This window comes from Diachasmimorpha longicaudata, chromosome 18 (assembly GCF_034640455.1).
Source record: "Diachasmimorpha longicaudata isolate KC_UGA_2023 chromosome 18, iyDiaLong2, whole genome shotgun sequence".
NCBI classification, from domain to species: domain Eukaryota; kingdom Metazoa; phylum Arthropoda; class Insecta; order Hymenoptera; family Braconidae; genus Diachasmimorpha; species Diachasmimorpha longicaudata.
The window spans coordinates 4,550,746-4,565,055 of NC_087242.1; the positions used below are offsets into that span (position 1 = coordinate 4,550,746).

Consider the following 14,310-nt stretch of genomic DNA (forward strand, 5'->3'; position numbering starts at 1 on the left):
GGACTAAGCTACCACGTCTGTGAGGTTATGTTTTCAACGTAACAACGGAGCGCCATCTGGAATACGTCCTCCTAACCTCTTTCACAACCCCTGTCACGACTAGCCCATACCCTTGTGCACACTTTTTTGTTATTCCCTTCTGTCTCTGTCTGTCTATCTCTCTATTTCCCTCCGGCGGACTCCCTTACTCTTTTCACCATGTAATACCACGTGGTGGTAGCGACGGGCACGTCCCGCACGTCCGATGGTTTCTCATCCAGTCCACGTGATCATACCACAACCCCCGGTCGATCTGCACGTTCTAACTTGCGGGACTCGTCCTCTCGCGTGGCTTTTGGGCGTGACTGAGGCACGCTTTCCGGGTTACGCGTTCATTCAGGTGCCCTCACAACTCGCCTGGAATTGTGTCTGGACCACTGGGGTATATCACGTACCACCGGATCACGGTTTCACGGAGCTTTCGTCGTTATGTTGAATGAAGAAACGTTCTCTGGTTCAAAGAGGTGCCATCGAAGAATTTGGGTTGTGGTTCAGTGGAACCACAACCCAAAGTACGAGTACGAACTCGGCCGTTCAGGATGGGGAGACGAAGTCCTTTTGGGATTAAGTGATTTTAGTTGAAGTTACTTACCATCAGGATTAGCGGTAGAAGTAGAACCGTGCTCTTCAGAAGCAGCGCTACTGGGAGACGCCAGACCAGAACTTGAGGAGTGCGGACCCGACGATGAGCCCGTGGATGTCAGGCCCAAGCCAAGTTGCTCGGCAACCTCGGCGTGATCCTGCTGGTGGACATAGTCGAAAACACTAGATCCCGTCATCTCCACCTGCGCATGATAAATTATTCTGGTGATTGTCGACGTAGTTAGTCGAATTGGGTTGAATTGTTCGGGATTTTTCGGGAAGGACCGGGTGGATTCGAACAAAAGCGTTCGCTTGATTTCATTTGGTAATTATTCCCGGAATTTTTCGTACCCAAATCCGTCGACAACCGTAGGAACATAAATTGTAGACGCTTGAAATGTAGAGTATCAATCGACCCAGAAGTTTGCGTCAATCGTCGCATGTTTAACGACAATGCCAATTGGAACGTCTCCATGCATTGAATACAATATCCTCTTGGTATTGACCACGTGAAAGTCAAAACTTGGATTGAAGTCAAATGCGTATGACAAATCGATAAACTTAAGAATTCCATTCTCGTTTTAAACAGTTGTGTAACTCATCAGGTACAATGTTATTTTTTTTTTTTTATTTCTTTCAAGTGCACAGTGTCACTGTCTGGCTAGCATTGGTTTTGGTTGGGTTTGATGTGTAGAAGGTGTTGTCGCCACTTGAATAAATTATCCGTATGTCTATATGGCGTCGTTTGGAGTTGATGAGGAAGGGGTGTGGGGACAGGAGCTAGAGGTTTATAGATTCGGTATCGATGTTGTACGTGTCGCGGATACGAGTAACGATTAATCGGGGCGAATAGACTTCGCCTCGTTTGGTATTGTCCTCGCGTTCGATGCTCAACGCTGAACCTTCGGGGAATCGATGAGCACGAAGCCGACAAATAACACAAGCTGTATATTTATACACCTTTCGGCTTTCCATGGGCTTCGCTTTTCCGTACCCTGTTACATTTTAATGTCGAGGCCCACTGGTTGACTCGTGCGAATTGGTTCCACGGTGATTTCGTTCGGTCCCTCTCGATTTTCAATCGACGAATTTCAATTGCGGTGGGAAAAGTGATTTTATTCCGTGATAATGTGGATAATTGAAATTTTTTATCTGGGTAAGTTATCGGCACATCAAGTGCTGGGGTTCCTAGCCCGGATTCTGGACTTATTATTGTCGTGAGACGCTCACGACAGTTTTCGCGAAATTATTACCTGGAAGTCGGCTCACCCCTTCCTCCCCATCCTCCCGGGAATATCCTTGAGAATCTAAAAATACCGGAGGCGAATCCATCAAGATTCTCCATAAATCCATCAAGGAACTTAAGTCCTCAGTTATGGAAATGATTCTTCACATGTGCATCGCAGTCTCCAACCTATCCCATTCCTTCTGCAAGCTCCCCATATATATACGAGCCCCATCCTCCCTCTCCTGGAATATCCTATTGATTGCCCCAGGGTTTCGTACAGAAGACTCCAGAGTGTACCCCGTCAGTCTCTCTCGAGCTCCCCGACTTCGTCGAGGCCAAACCAGCCCCTCACCCCTTTTTCCACCCCTCCAGAGCAGACCTTTCTATCCGTCCATCCGCCTTCCCCTGATGCCAGAGAACCCCCCTTTTCGCATATACCTCTCCTTTTTCTCTCCAACCCGTCGGCTTTCCCCAGTCCCACCTTCGTCCAAGAGGCATTAGGAATGGCGAACACGCCGCCGTGCAGAGGCTACGTGAGCGGCATTTATACCCACCCCCGCCTCTCATTCTCTTTCTCCTCACCTCACCTCACTCACCAACCGCCCTCCCCCAACCTCCCCCCAACCGTCGTTGGGTACATTCGTGCCTGGTGCCAGCCAGTATGGCCGCCAACCTTCCCACCCAAACTCCCTCCCGGTAATATTCCCTTGACCTCGCCTGCATGAAGCTTCCTCATGTCTTAGTGTCAAAAGTGAAAAAAAAATGTGGAAAGGGACGCGGGTTACTAATACAAGATGGCGGGTTCGGGGAGATAATCGATGATTTTTAGAGGGACAATCGATCATTTATTGTGGGATGTGCATATCTCCTTTCGCTACGCAGCCTTTCGCACTAACAACCCCTAACTCTATTATTTTTTACCGCAGAAATAGTAACTCACCTGGGATAGACCGAGGTAAATGGAGACCGTTTCGGAGATATACAGGAATCGTCCATCAGCAGCTACTGCCATTGCGAAACCATCCAACGACTGTAAGAGAAAAAGCGGAGGGTAAGGGTGAGTGTCTATGGACTAGCTTTTTAGCGGTGTTGCGAAAATACTCTCGGTTTTTACGAGCTGACAGAGTCCAAGGAGCTTACGTTACACAGAAACTTTTTTTTTATTTTTACCCCAGTCAGCAGTAAATATGGAGTATTAATAGGGTTGTTTAAAATTTTATAATCACCATTTTGGCTTTCACTATTTTTTTTTATGAGATACGTTACCTGGAGAATGTGAGTTCCCTGGTGTTGTTCGAACATGTCTTCTGCAAATGCCGTTGACGACAGTCTGGTTCTTTTAGCTCCTGAAACTGAAAAATTGATAGTTTTACTGTCTAGATAAAGTCAGTCGAAATTAGGTCCGGTCCATCGCTTCTATTAATTGAAACTATTGATTTTTAAGAACATTACTTGGAAAAATTATTGGAAATTTGGTTGTGAGGATGTTGTTGAACGATTCGGTATTTTTCTTTCCCCTCAATCAGAAGCTGCTCGATGGGATCGCGATTGGCACAACCCTCTGAATAATAAATTCATTTCCCCCGTTGGATATGAATCACAATCCAACCCTTTCAGTTGAAGACCCCCTGTGGGCTAAATACCCTCTCGTCTTGACAAACAAGAAGGTCCTTACTTCTTACCACCGTAAGAATAATACCAGCTACCCATTCCCCTTTTCCATCTGGTTTTACCCCCTTAATGAGAGACTCGGGGAGACTCGATAAAACTCACACAAATATCAGATGGGGGATGAGGTTCCTTCGTTGACCACTTAATCTGGTAAAATCCAAGCGGTAAGGCAAGAAACTCATCACCCAATCCCCCTGGACTGACCCTTCTCGGTCAACAAGTTTATTCCAATATTTTTGCAGTCTATCCCTGATATAATCCCTGAATTATCCGTGAGCTCGTTTGACGAACCTTTTGTGATACCTTATCCCATTTTCATCACCCAAATGTTCAATTTTCCTCGACGTAAACAATGGAATTTTATTCACTCTATTCTTTATAAAAGTACTTTTTAAATTCGTCTTCTTCCCCCTTTTAATTCCGTGTACCATAAAAACCTTCGGTGGCTCACCACCCGCTCCATTCAGCCCCCAAAAATTATAAAAAATTTCCCAAAAAATGTTTAATGCCCCAATCCATTACCCAAAGGGTTTTCTGCACTTCTTCAACATCGGAGACGTTCCTCCCAATCTTTCTTCCCATAAATACTAAAAATAAATAAACCAGACTCGGTGGTGGTACGTGCCTCGCATGACCCTAGTTATGATCCACGACGATTAATCTTCGCACTGAGAAAAATAGAGCGAAAAAAAGAGACAGAAAAGGGAAATAAAACGGGGACAAGACGAGTATTGGATCCGTGGAGTTGTGAGAAAGGTGTCCCACTGGGACAGGGACCGATATAACGTTTCACTCTGGCCTAAACGTGGATACATACGAGAGACAAAAATATTGGTGCTTTCGTTCTGAGTATTATTTTTCCACGTGGGCTTATATAAGTCCCCATACACACCCCATCCACAACGTAACAGATATTATTAGTAGTTGGCTCATTTTACCCCCTGAAAAAGACCCGTGGGGCAGTGGGGCTGTCTCATTCATACCCCCTAACTGCCCCTGCCGTCTTTTCAACTTTTTCGATAAATAAAATCCGACGGCCGATCGTCCGCCTCCCGATATTTCGCCGATATTACGAAGCTAAATGCCTCCGACGATTATCGTTGGGAATTAATGATTATTCATTTGGGGGGAGGGGGTTGGTCTTGCATGGTAATGACAATGGGGGCCGACGACAGTGACCGTGGGGCAATTGTCATTGATCTCCGGGTGATAGAATTTTATGTCATTTATAATTCATCGACGTCGACAGAATATTTTTTGGGGGTTTTTTATTAGGGGTCAGCGGGGCAAAATGGAAGGGGTTTAATGGGGGGTAGATTGGGATAGGTGAAGAGGGAAGTTGAAGGATTTTTCTTGGTTTAATATTATATATTATATGATGTGTAATATGTATTAATAGAAAAATTTAGTTTTCCGTTTTCGTAAAAGTAATAAATCCTGCACCTCGCACCGGCTGCGTGACGTCACGATGTCGCAGGACCCCCTATTGCTCCATCTGCACCGAGTTTTCCCGACAATACACGTAGGGAGGGTTGAGGGAGAGAGTGAGAATTGACGAGGGGCTTTGGTGCGAGAAAATGCAACATATGAGAGGAATACGGCACGATATCACTTCGCAGGAGGTAGGGACTGATTTTAGGACTCTCGGGACTGGGATTTAATGAAAAATAGCCGAATTTGTTGGGTCTTTCCGACTGGTTTTGCCCATGGTATTTCAGTTTACGAGATGATTCTACAGAATTGCTGGAATAAATTCCCATGGGCCGTTATATTTCATTACCCTTCACGCTCATCTCGCCCTTTTATTTTCGTGTACGAATATCTACTGGAAAATGTCCGGAGTTCGAGGGTCAGGGCTTCTTTTTGTTTAACAGCTGCGTCTGCCAATTTTTTAGTCGGTAAAGTCGCGAAATGTCGTCTTCGTGAATAATTTCACGGCTTTCACTTGAAATTTCGAGAGTAATTTTTCTGGGGTACACGAACAACTGTCAATAACCGCAGATAATTGATGTTTCTTCATTTCTTAACGTCAAGGGGTCAACACTTGTACTTTTCCGTCTTCCAGTGGGAAAGAAAAATAAATAACCCGTGAGTTATGGTCCTGAGGCGAGCACAGAACACCACCTTCATGTATTTATCAAAATATTGTGATAACCCCAGTTGGAGGGGTTGGGACAGCTCAGAAAAGATTTACAGGAAATATTGGATGAAACGGGGAATCGCAGGGAAGGGAGGCTACAAAATTTCGCAGAATTTTCGAGGAAAATTCTTTCTCTCCTTCGGGAAAATTCATGTTTAATATTTTTCGGAATTTTCCCTGAAGTTTTCCGAGAATCGCTGGAAAATTTTTCCTGAATTGCGCGAGAAATGAGGTCTTGACTTCCTATCGAGTTCTATTTTTTTTTATTCACCAAATTTGAGTGCATTAGAGTTAAGTATCTTGAGTACTCGAGTGCAAGAACGGGATTGTAAACAGATGTAAATGAGAAAATATTGAGGGGTTGGTGAGTGGGAAGCCCCGCGCGAGTACTTTCACCCCTTCGACTTTGCACTGGTTTACATTGATGGGCCATCAAATGGGCACCCGGGAACAGCCGAGCTTCTCTCGAGAGCCCATTTACATCGTCTCCAGTACATATCCCTCCTTTTTGGCGTCAACCTGGTGTTCAACATAGCCGTATACCACACCATTTCGCGATGGCATATGTCCCGCCCACACTGGCATTTTGCGCCCTCAATTTTTTGGGATTTTCAAGCAGCGTGACGAAAATGATAAGTTTGGGGCTGGTTTAAATGGGTAAGAGGGTGGAAATGGTGGAGAATTTAAAATTTTCTACGAGAATTTACACGCGGTGAAAAATATCTAATAAAAATTATCCCCTTTTCCGTAACTTCAGAGCGAAATTTCCAGGGAGAGAAAAAATTCCTGAGGAACTTAATATACTAAATATATTATACAACCGGACAATTTACACGTGTACTACGTAAATATTTATGAACATTTACTTGTGGCAATTTTTCATTTTGAATTTCACGACTGTCCCCCCCTGCAAAATCGAATGACGGAGCCTTTCGTTGACGAAGGGGACGGTATATTTACCCAATGCAAATAGGGAAATGCTAACGAGCCGTTGATTGGGGTATTGGTGACGTTGATCCGTTTAAGCGCTGCTTAATTAGTCAGGTGTGTTTAGTTAATCCCCACGATTTCATTACGAAGATTTTGCGGTGGGGTCTCCAGGGGCCACAGGGAGTTCTCCATATGGAAATTACAGGGACTCACCGTTTTAATTCCCCTGAATCAAATCTGCCTCATGTCCTCAGACGAATTATCGTCCTGAAAAATAAATTATCCGTCGGCCTGACGCAGGGGGTGAGGCCATTCCCTCACTGGAGATGGATTTCAGGTTCGATTCCTGGCCTGAAGTCTTGCTCAATCGTCACATAATTATCATAACATAAAATTTACCGATTCCTCCCCCATTATCGTCAATTCAAACTCTCCCCCCCCCCTCCCCCACTTGTCCTCTTTTTATCTTCTTCATTTTTTTGTCTCAGTTACCGTAAATTCAACATTTTGATTACATCCAGGGAATAAAAAACTGAAAGAAATCAGTCCGCGACGAGGGCAGCTAATGAAAAAGCGAGAGAAAAGGGAATTGCAAAAGTGGAAGAGGAAATTCAAGGGATGAGGGGTTGAGGTTTTTAGGGATTACGTCAGGACCTTAACTCAATTCCCTTAGTTTAGTTACATCGTCAGTCCCGCAATGTCGAGATTTGTGTACAGGGGTTCATGATTAGATTTACATATGAGTATATATTGGTTCACCTCAGAACCACACGAGTTATAAAATATAAAATAGACTTAAGTCTCTAGGCCTTTTTTCACATACGCAATCCTGGGTAAATATTAACTCTGCGGTTGATTTTCCTCTCGGGATTGAGGAAAATTACCATAAATTTATGCTGGAGGATATTGTGAAACTGAATCAAAGGTGAATTTTTTTTAATTATCAATGTTAGGGTCCATTCGAACGAATTAAAATTTCTGGAAGGTCAATCGAATATTTTTTATCATTTATTTAAAATTGAATTATTGGGGTGGAATAATACGAAGAGGGAAAAGCAATTCGATGTTATCTCCTTCGATTATTGGCCCGAGAGAATTCTCCATTAGTATGTATCTGGTGGGATCTTTCTTGGTCAGTCGACTCATAAAAGTATCGCGATTCACAATCGCATGAAGTGGACTGTGGCTGTTTACGCTTTTCGTCTTTTAGTTTGACCCCTCGGTATCAAATACTGGTGAATGCTCGACCCTTCGTACTTCGATACTTTTCTTTCCTTTTTTTATGCCCAGTCATGCAGCTCGATATCCCAGCGAAAATCATCCGAAAAATACAAAAAAACGTGAAGATCGTCGGAGAAGTCTCGAACGCCCTTGAGAATCAATTGAAAAGTAAGAATATTATGAGGATATTTCACCCCTAAACTCGATCAAATTACGACTACGTCAGAAGTCCAACGATTCTCTCAGGCGATAGATGACACGTGTCTCCAGCAAGTTCTCATACCGGGGGTGGAGTTGCAATGCATGAAACGATTACGGTACCCGGGACTGACTTTTTCCTCCACCGATTAACCCTCTTGAGCGAATCCATCAGAGAAAAATCATCAGCAGATGAAATTGTTCCGTATTCCATACCGATCAATGAGCCACGATACGATGGCTGAACTAGTCAGCCATCGTCAAGAAAAAATTCATCTGCAGGAGACAAAGAGAAGAAGAAAATTCTCTTCGGTGGGAGAGCTGACTGCACAGGGGTTGAACGAGGGGTGGTGGGGCGAGTGGTAAAAAAATCATGATAATAGAATTCTGGTAATGTTTTGATTGACGTAAAGACAATCACATTTTTCCCTTCACATCCATTTCATCATTTTACCTGCCACTCTTGTCCACTCAAGCCCCAGTCCAACATTTCCACAGTACCATCTTTCCTCTGTGTCTGTAATTTCGTTAGAGCTCAGAGCAAACTGTACGTGCACTGAGGAAAAAACGACGTATAAAACGTACATGTTCGTCTCTTACTTCAACCTTACCCCGAGCCAATGACGTATATACGGGGTATGTACTCAGTCGGGAGTAACTCGATTATTCAACGTTGGGAAATTGATGTTTCCAGTGACGAACAAAATTCAATCTTTGTTGTCTATTGAGAATGTTGAAGTTAGTTCAGTCGAAATATACACAAATCACCAGGTACAATTCTCCAACCCCGTTAAAATTGTTACCAACACATATCGTATCGTAAACTTGTGACTTTATTATTCTCTTTTACCGATTTTGTCATAAAAAAATGTCAGATTGTAATGAAGTGTTTGATCAGCCAACAAAAGTAGAAAGTATCAGTAAAAAGTAACGGCTACTGGAGAAATTTATATCACATTATATTCAATTTCATGCCTCTGAGTAGAGGTTTAATATCCGAATAAAATGCGGTTTCAGGGCGGCGTAAAATCTTGGAAATGTGATATCAACCGGTTCATACTTTTCAAGAACACTCGTTAGACAACAGTGGTATCAACATAATAATACTGCACACTGCGAAAATAGAAATTGATTTCTCCAGAAGACCTATCGATCGCGTCATCGATCACTGCGAGTGCATAATTTATTATTGAGAAATCGTTAAGGAAAATTCGTGGGTTGGATTGTAGGGACCTTGAAACGTGAAGATATGATGGAAAATCCAAGTTCCCTGGGTCGGAAATAATCTGAGTCTTACCTTTAACAATTTTATTGGACGGTGGTGTGTCTCGGTTCCATGGTGGGTCTCCATGCCCCGAAAAATCCCTCAATTTGAGATATGAAATAGTCAGCCTTATGATCGATGCCTTATCCAACTGCGACGTGATTGCGGCGGGCAGTGGTAGCATTTTTGCGAGCTCATAAAATTCAAAATTCTCCTTTCCACGTCGTGATCTGGCGGCATCTCTGCTCTTCTCCTTCCGCATCTCCAACAAACTGTAATAAAACCAAAAATATTATAAATTAACTCAGTCGATAGTAAACCTCGCTGCTACACGGTGAGAACAATTCAACAAAACTGATCGAAAAAAGCGTAAAAATTACGTTATCAAAAAAGTCAAACTCAATCAAAAACGTGAATTCCAACTGGGATCGCATTAATTACGATGGGCTCCACGAATTTTTATTTTATATTTATTCTGACAAGGGCGCATAACTCGACACTACCATTGGCGTACCCTGCTAATGAGATTTTGGAAATTGTGATGACGAGAGAGACAGCAAATGAAGCCACAAAGTGGATAGCAAAAGCCCCCACAGGAGCCAAGGTAGGCGTGGCCATTTAGAAGCCAGGAGTTGTGGTACAAAAGCTTTAATAGCATACATTATTCAGTCAGTGCTATCAAGCCCACTGTTTACCCGTAGGTAAATGCAACCTAGTCCAGGACTCCGCCCTCGTATACCGGTTGCAACCCCTTTTCAAAACACTTGTTTCAACCCAGGGTACAACATCTACATGTTCACGTGCATGTGAATTCAATCAATCAGCGGATACCGCCCGCATTTTGCTGGCGGTGCGGGTCCGCTAATTGATTCGAGACAATTTATCAAGTGCTCCGGGTTTTTCGGACCAGTGGAACCTCCAGGATGGGGCAAAATGGACGGGTGACTACCGCGTTGTTGTCATTGTTAAGCAGTCGTTCGTGTGAATAAAAAATTCTGCAATCGGATCCGCGATAAAATATTATTTCTTCGAGATTTGCGAGTGATCATCGAAGAATTTGAATTCCTCTCCCTCAGGGGCTGTGTAAAACCCCATAGCGGGGTTGTCATTACCCCTCAGGGAGCAACGACAATCAGAAGCATTCGAGGCTATCAGAGGAAAAAGCTGCAGAGGAGACAATGGAAATGAATTCAGTGAGTTTTTGATACTGCTGGGGCATATCTGGATCGAGACACTTAATGGATAAAGACATTTTTGAAAACACCCCAAGATGTTAAGCCCTGCCTGGAGGAGGCAATCCCCTCTGAAGAAAGAGCAGTTTTACAGTCACTGAGCGTAACTACTAGCTAATAAAAAGCCATCTGGGTTTTTAACCCTTTCGGAATTAAATGTACCATTTAATGGTGTCATGTCACGTTAAGCACCTTCTGATTGTCCATCGGGCATGTCCCAGGGCCCACCTCAATGGAAAATTACAAAACTTCAGGGAATGATAAAGTGGGGGGTAGCAGGGCGAGTCGAAGTGGAGCTGATAGTTATGGGAGACACTGGAATGTTGCTAGGGCCCAATTGTCGAGATGAAAGGAAACGTCCAGAAGAATTGGACCAATGATCCCTCGTCAGCCAGATAGAGGAAAGATCTTCTCAATACCTACCCAAGTGATTCGCAGGCGTGTGAAAATGAAATTAAGCCCAACTTTCGGGGTGAAATTGGTTGAAATTGGCCGAGAGGCCGAGGAGCACAAACTGGGGGCTCTTTCACTCCCATGGGGGTCCGAGAAAAAGGCAAGAGCTGGCAGGTGCCCCCTCGATGCTGATGCTGTTCCTCTCGCTGTATATGTGTTCAATGAAAATACGTGGGTGGCGGTGTGAAGGGCAATGGGGTTGAGTACAGTGGGGTGATGGTGGCAGAAAAAAAGAGAGAAAAGAGGGAAGGGCTCGGACCAAAGTGATGGCCATCAATAATTCAGGAGGACTATGACGAGGTTATCGTACATATCGAAGAACCTTGGCTTCACGGTTCGTTCCCGTTGCACTTGTGGAATTGGGAATGATGAGGTTATTGAGGACATTTCAATGGACGGACTGGAATAAATATGTACGAGATTGAGATTCGAGATCGCTTGGCTTTATGTGCTAGTTACAAAAAGAACAACATCAAGACTATCAACTGTAATGATTTTTCTTTGGCATCAACCGCAGCTCCAAAAAATTATCGATCATCCCAGATACGACTCTGAAGCGCAAAAAGCTCGAAAGTCGAGGAAAACACAAGAACCTTTCAAGTTTCTTCATTTCCTGATTTTTCCGGAATAAAATATTCCCACAAATATTATTTTGCGTAAAAAAGCAATTCTAAATAACTGCCTTCAGTCCATTTCCATAATGAATTAAAATTTTCTCACGCTTTATCAAAATTTCAATTGGAGCCACCCTTAAAAAGCAATAACAATTCATATTGATGGTTTTAAACTGAGAGATAAAAGAAAGGAGAAATCTGGAGAGAACTGTGAACTGAAATTTTCTGAAAATTACAATGCGGCCTGCGACGGTGGTTCTAATTCAATTAAACGATTCACTAGACGGTCCAGAGAGGGATACACACACACACCACCTGAGGGCACGTGTTTTTATACCCCCTGAGGTTCGTAAATGTGTATGTGCTTATGGTTTTAGCGAATGTACACTGGCCAAACGTCCACTGGACTTTGTGGTGGAGGACTTTTCTTTGGCTTTCTACCACCACCTAACACCCCACCCAAGGGACTCATAGTCTTCTCGCTACAATACAATGCTCCTAATGTTACGGCTCCGGTTTCGACATAATTTTTCCCCTCGGTGAGCTTTTTTTCCTTCTCTTTTCAAGCTATTCGGTGTAACGATGGAATTGAGGAGTAAAAGTGTAGCTTGGCACTCGGTTAGTTCGACAAAAGAAACTTATTTCCGGCTTTGATAAACATTTAACAAAGGATCGATGGGGAACGCCGCGGATTCGTGGAGATAATCGATTATTCCAGGCATCGATCGTATGACAATCGATAAGTCGCGCAAAATAGCGAAATATGCTATCTATTAATTTCAGGGTTTTTTGTTCATTGTGAGTAGTTTGTTGACTTCATATCATGTTTTCAAGGTTTATGAAGACCCCCCCAGTGGTCAAAGTCCACGTTCTGATCTCATCAACAACTCCAAACGGAAGTCGTTGGTCATATACCCCTTGGATGTCTTGAAAATGTTTTTTTTCAGGTGCTGTCTCACTGAGAAACAACGTAAATCATGACTCTCTCTCTCTCCGTATATAAGTGAAACTGCGCCACGAGAAAAAAAATAGTTGGTAAGAGATGGAGACTGGGAGTGAGGGGGAGTGGGTGGAGAGAGGGGTACGAGACGGCTCACGATGACGCGCAGATAAGGGAGGGCTCAAAGTCTACGTGATGAGCTTTCCGATGTGTGTGATATCCGCGAGTTGTGGCCTGAGAATTTTCGGGGAAACTGCCGGCTCTGGTTCTATTGTACGTTAAAAACTCTTGTTGTCTGGGGGTCGATTTCTCGAATATTTCGATATTTTTTAGCATCAAAAATTCCGTTATTGTCCCGCGAGCCACAATCGGTTAATTTCTAGGACAATTATCGAACCTTCGATAAACGCCGATAGGAGTTATAATTTAACACTCGCACCCGAATCGTCACACTCATCCTCGTTGTCCCTTTGCCCTTGTTTATGTACAAATATAAAAAAACCGCTGGGGCCAGCATCACTCCACCAGCAAATTGGATGCGTATCCATCGGGGTACAGTTCTCGATGTCCCCGACAATAACCCAGAGGATGAGTATGTGGCGGTCGTTGATGAGTGTAAAGGAGACAAAAAAAAATCATGAGAGCAAGAGTGTGACAGAGTAAGGTGTTGACGGCTCCCCGGGTTGCTCTGTCAGCGTCAGCGATCCTCTGATCGCATCGAGTTTACTGCCGTGGCGTGACGTACTCATCGCTCTCGTGTCCGTGTTATCCGAAGCCCTTCCACCACTGAGCCATCAGCATCTCCCCATTATCCACTAGCCGTGACAGAGGCCCCTTGGGAGGCAGAAGTAGGCTAGTACCTCCCTTTCCGGCGGTCCTCGGGTCGGGGATGTACCTTTAATTTTTCCTCGGATTTGTCCGTTAACTTAACGATTTCTGTACCGATTACTTGGATTTTTAACGAGCGGACGAGCGATTCGCTGACAAGTGATTATATGTCCGTTAATTTGCACGTCATTAGTCATTTAGTCTTCAGTTGTATCAGTTCAAAAAAATTGAACCCACTGTGATCCCAATCTTGATGTATTTCTCCAGTTTTATGTCTCAATTTTGGACGGAAAACTACGTACGAAAATGCTGAAGGAGTTCAAGTTGTAACGTTACGATTCATAACATCTTTGATCTCAGGGAGTGATAAAAATTTAGGGTCAAAGGAGCATAAGGCTCATTCACATTTCCGTCCCATTCCTAGAAGAAAAAAATAATTCGAAGAGCACGAGCCGCCACACGACCTGTTCTTCTCCAACACTCCACCCCGCGGTCCTATTTATGTTTTTATTTTTTTGTCTGGTGTTGTCAACGCGGTTGACTTTATGAAATCAAGTTTTATCATTTTAGTGGCATCTAGTTGTGTTCTACAAATAATATTGGGCCCTGTCCTGCCTGTTTTCAACAGCTGTGGGTTATGACGAAAGATCAAGACCAGTGATTTAAAAGAAAACACTGGTTTTTCAAGTTTTTAATAATGTTTATTACCCGGAGAGAAATAGACAATAAAAATTACGTCTATGTTGTAATTAAAGAGAGAATATTTCTCACTGTTTAGGCAATCATTTGCTCCAAGAATTCATTTGTAAACATTTTAAATTCTTGATGGAAGAAAAATGATTGGGAATTAATTAGAAATTTTTCTTTCCTCAGGGGGGGGGGACGGGTATTGTTATAAATTATTCCGTTATTTTTTTGGTCTTTTCATTGGGGTATCGTAATTAATACTGGTCAGTTCTCTCCACACACA

At 43.4% G+C, this 14,310-nt stretch overlaps 2 protein-coding genes across 7 annotated transcripts in view; one reads left to right on the forward strand and one right to left on the reverse strand.

Moving 5' to 3' along the window:
* The window catches only part of LOC135170963 (ubiquinone biosynthesis O-methyltransferase, mitochondrial), a 49,472-nt gene that overhangs the window by 8,015 nt on the left and 27,147 nt on the right, over window positions 1–14,310 (forward strand). Inside the window, exon 5 of the transcript XR_010300462.1 lies at window positions 2,776–2,906. The gene's annotated coding sequence lies outside the window, so the exon portion shown is untranslated. The remainder of the gene's footprint in view (window positions 1–2,775; window positions 2,907–14,310) is intronic.
* Trh (trachealess) overlaps window positions 1–14,310 on the reverse strand; it is a 74,477-nt gene that overhangs the window by 6,186 nt on the left and 53,981 nt on the right. For all 6 annotated transcript variants that reach the window (XM_064137190.1, XM_064137188.1, XM_064137187.1 and 3 more), the window contains 4 exons: window positions 9,307–9,545; window positions 3,116–3,201; window positions 2,790–2,879; window positions 632–824 (listed from right to left, as the gene is read on the reverse strand). In XM_064137190.1, coding sequence (XP_063993260.1) covers window positions 632–824; window positions 2,790–2,879; window positions 3,116–3,201; window positions 9,307–9,545 — 608 coding nt within the window. The remainder of the gene's footprint in view (window positions 1–631; window positions 825–2,789; window positions 2,880–3,115; window positions 3,202–9,306; window positions 9,546–14,310) is intronic.